We start from the raw sequence: 3,739 nt of genomic DNA on the forward strand, positions 1-3,739 counted from the left end.
GAAAGTAGATATAATGAACTATCTACGAATGGATAAGCCTTTAGAATATTACCAATTCAAGTAATTTTCTCCAAATATTATCTACCTTTTAGATGATATATTAATTAACAACCTTTAAGTGTTGATTTCATGTAACGATACACCCCGTTTCAACTGGGTTTAATTACTTTATTTAAGTAATTGACCATCCCCTAAAGTATACCAAGTGTACTTGACGGGGACTGTGTAACATCAGGATAACTTGAGCCCATTACAGGTTGACTCAAACTTAGTCAACCTAACAGCAGAACTGTTATTTCATTGTTCAAATACGGTAATATTGTAAATTATAGTAACGATTATTAAATAATAACTTCTCAGTTATTTCTCATCTAGGAAATAATAATATTAATTCCTGTTTTTGGAAGTAAATTTGTGTCATGTAACATTCGAGCCACGTGATGTCTTTTAGCGAGAGATAGGCTTTAGATCACAAGGTATGATAACCATCAGTTGTGGAGAGCATAACATAGGGAGCGTTAGAACACAAAATTCTTTCCTCGAAGATAAATTCAGCGATAATCCAGGTTGCCTCACATGCGGTCAGTTGGTTTTATTCCTACAAGCTGAAGACCACGACGCAGCACGGCATCAGTTGCAGCACATAGTAACAATCGACTGTCCTGACGAGGGTCTTGAAGTACTCGACATTTCTCATAAAAACTGTGAAAGTGGCCAGCCACACGAAAAAGATAGTCGCACAAGATGTGAGGGTAGAGATGAATCATAGCGGCCTCAACTTCATCGTGAAATTGAGAAAGAAGCAACGCCAAGGCCCGCTCAGAGGGGTGCCAATCAAGTGATGCCTGAGCCAACAACTCTTGAGCTGCTAAAGTGTCGCTTGAGAGTCCTACTATCGATTCCCAAGACGTCTGGGCATTCTCCAAACCACTGGCCTTGCGTAAAATGCCCTGCAATCTCGCAGACGCATACATGAGATACACGCCCGTGTTTCCTTTGAGGTTAAGTACATTGCTCATAACGAATTTGTAATTTCGCTCGCGCTGCTGAGCGAGTTCAAAGTAGCGCACTGCTGCATCTCCAATCACGCGGTTCTGCGCATCAATCTGCTCTTTTGTCAGAAGAAGTTCGGTAGCGACGGTGCTAGTGGTTGCAGAAGCTAAAGATTGTTTCGAACACTCTGCGACCGCACCATCAAGCAGATCTTCTAAATAATCAAAAGCTCCGTTACGTGAGCTTAGTTTTGTACCATTGTTCCCAAGCACCAAGCCAAACGGGGCATGTGTCAACTTCACATTCTCTTTCTTTAGTCGTTTATCCCACTTCGCTTGTCGCACAGCAGCGAACAAGTGCTTAAAGTGAAGGTGCTGGCTTTGGTCTGTCACGTAAACAATCTCGTCGTACAGAATTGGGTCTACCCCTGGAAAGCCATGAATTCGATAGTAGAGACAAGTAAGATCTATTGTCGCATACAAATAGCCGCCATCGCTTTTGCGAAGCAGCATCGGCGGCTTGTCCGGACCGTCAAGGAAAATGCCTAATGCTCCTCGTGATTCGACTGCTAAGCCATTGTCTTTCATCTTTTGAACAATAACAGGTACGAACGGCATGTACGTGGACTCGCCACGCTCCTGTACGTGAACTCCAAGTCGTTTAAAAATGCGCTGATAGGCTACCCGGCTCACCTGACACGCACGTTCCCACGTCCTACGGATGTCTGGGTCTACTCCGGTATCGGAACCAAGTCGTTGCAGCTGAAGAACAACATCCTTTACCTTGTGCTTGAACTCCGCATCCACCTCACTTTGCATCTTGCCCAACTCGTAATATTTGCCCATTTGCGCATCTGTAAGGGTTTCTAGAGGAATTTGCTGCGCTTGCAGTGCAACGATAAGGGTAGCGAGGGCAGATCCAACGTCACCCGTGTGGCTGATTCTAGCTACCCGATGACCTCGAAATTCGAGTAGATTACAGATGCTGTCACCCAGCACGGACGATCTTAGGTGGCCAACATGCAGCTTCTTTCCCATATTAGGAGCTGCGAAATCTACAAGAATATTTTTCTGCTCACTGGGAGGGAGAAGAGCAGGGCGGACACCCTCAGTAGCCAAGCGCACAGCCTGACGCGCCACCCATTCGTCATGCAGGACGAGGTTCACAAAACCGCCCTTAGTGACAAAGACATCTTTAAAGAGAGTATCTCGCTGACTCTTCTTCATAATGAAACTGTCTGAAATTATTTGAGCTAACGCTTCAGGCGTTAAAGTATCTGCTGCCGCCTTACTCTTCTTCTCACGACTCCCCAGCTGTAATGCAATGCTCGTTTGGTAGTCTGCATTCTTTTGTGCCGAGCGTCGCACCCCTAGCGAAGTGTCCGGCAAAATGGAAACGTCAATTAAAGGTTGCAAGGACTGCAGAGAGCAACGCAAGGACTGCTGCAGGTGCCATGCGCAGGATAAGGCGGAGCGAGACAGCGACATATTTTAAAATTTGAAAAATTTACGAAAGATGACAAAGATTTTGTCAAAAGGTGAATGGGCACACATTGGTTGAAACCTTGTTGTGGTACATTTACCTTGTGGGTAAAATACCTTTCATCCTATTATTAAATAGTTGATTACTTAAATCCCATTTATTATGGGAAACAACGCCAGAAATAAATCTGAACAAGTGGCAGGCATCTTTACGGATCGATGCTGTCAGCTGATCTTTAACTCATATTTTCTGAGCCAAGGTAAACCTAGGATGACATCAAATTTGTCATCCAAATCCAGTACGATGAAATCATCATCATACTGTAAATCTCTTAACGTGTAGTGAAATTTCACTACGCGTTTCATTACTGTTATCGATGCGCCTGTCGCTAGACGCACCGTCATCCTCGTTGGAGGGATGTCGCGCTCAACATATTTGAGCCTACGACCCTCTAGTGACTGGCGACGAATAAAGTTATTCGACGCTCCGCAGTCCACTAGGGCTCTGAGTGACAAATCATTTGTCACTTTCAACTTCAAGGTGATGAGGGATACCTCATCACCAGGTGCAGAGACACATAATGATTGTGTGTCTGGAGCAACTTTTGTCAAGAGATTTGCAAATTCTCTTGAGGTTGCTGGATCAGTAGGGCGTTGCGCCCCTACTGACCCCGTCCATTTTTTGGCGGTCCGCCTCGCTGTTGCGATTTCGCAACAACGTCGGATCCGCGACCGTTGCCCTTTTTGGCATACGATCCAAAATTACGTTCAGTACCTTTTGGTGCTGGACGTGGGGCACTACACTCATGAGCGTAATGTCCCAATTTTTGGCAGCGATGGCATTTCTGCGATCGCTTATTATTCGAAAAGCGAGGTTTCTCGCTTTCGACATAGGAAAGGTCCATGGGTTCTGGACCTCCTAGTTCGTGTCGTCTAGGTGGACGATATGATGACGAACTTGCTTGAGCCTGTCTCAAGCTAAAGTCCTCCTGTTCCGCTACGGATATTGCTTCTTCAAGCGTATCCAGTTCCAAGCGGAACAGGTGGGTCTTTACGGGACCATCCGTAAGACCTTGCATGAACACCGTAATCAACGTGTGTTCATGGACTGGGTTATTGGTAATACAACTCGCTAAGAGTCGTATGTGCTGGGCATATGCGTGCACATCACGCTTGCCTTGCTTAAGTTTCAGAAGCTCTGAACGAGCTCTGAACTCAGCCCTTGGTGGCTCAAACGTCTGTTTGAGTCGGGTTTTAAAAACCTC

The 3,739-nt window shown here is 45.4% G+C and overlaps 1 protein-coding gene across 1 annotated transcript; it reads right to left on the minus strand.

Annotated features, from left to right (window-relative positions):
- Positions 1-572: 572 nt before the first annotated feature.
- CCR75_000395 (uncharacterized protein) lies at positions 573-2,219 on the minus strand (the record flags this gene model as incomplete). Its single annotated transcript, XM_067958503.1, has 1 exon — positions 573-2,219. The coding sequence occupies one exon, from the start codon at positions 2,217-2,219 to the stop codon at positions 573-575; it is 1,647 nt and encodes a 548-aa protein (XP_067817144.1).
- Positions 2,220-3,739: the final 1,520 nt, after the last annotated feature.

The sequence above is a fragment of the Bremia lactucae genome, linkage group LG13 (genome assembly GCF_004359215.1).
Source record: "Bremia lactucae strain SF5 linkage group LG13, whole genome shotgun sequence".
NCBI classification, from domain to species: Eukaryota; Oomycota; class Peronosporomycetes; order Peronosporales; family Peronosporaceae; genus Bremia; species Bremia lactucae.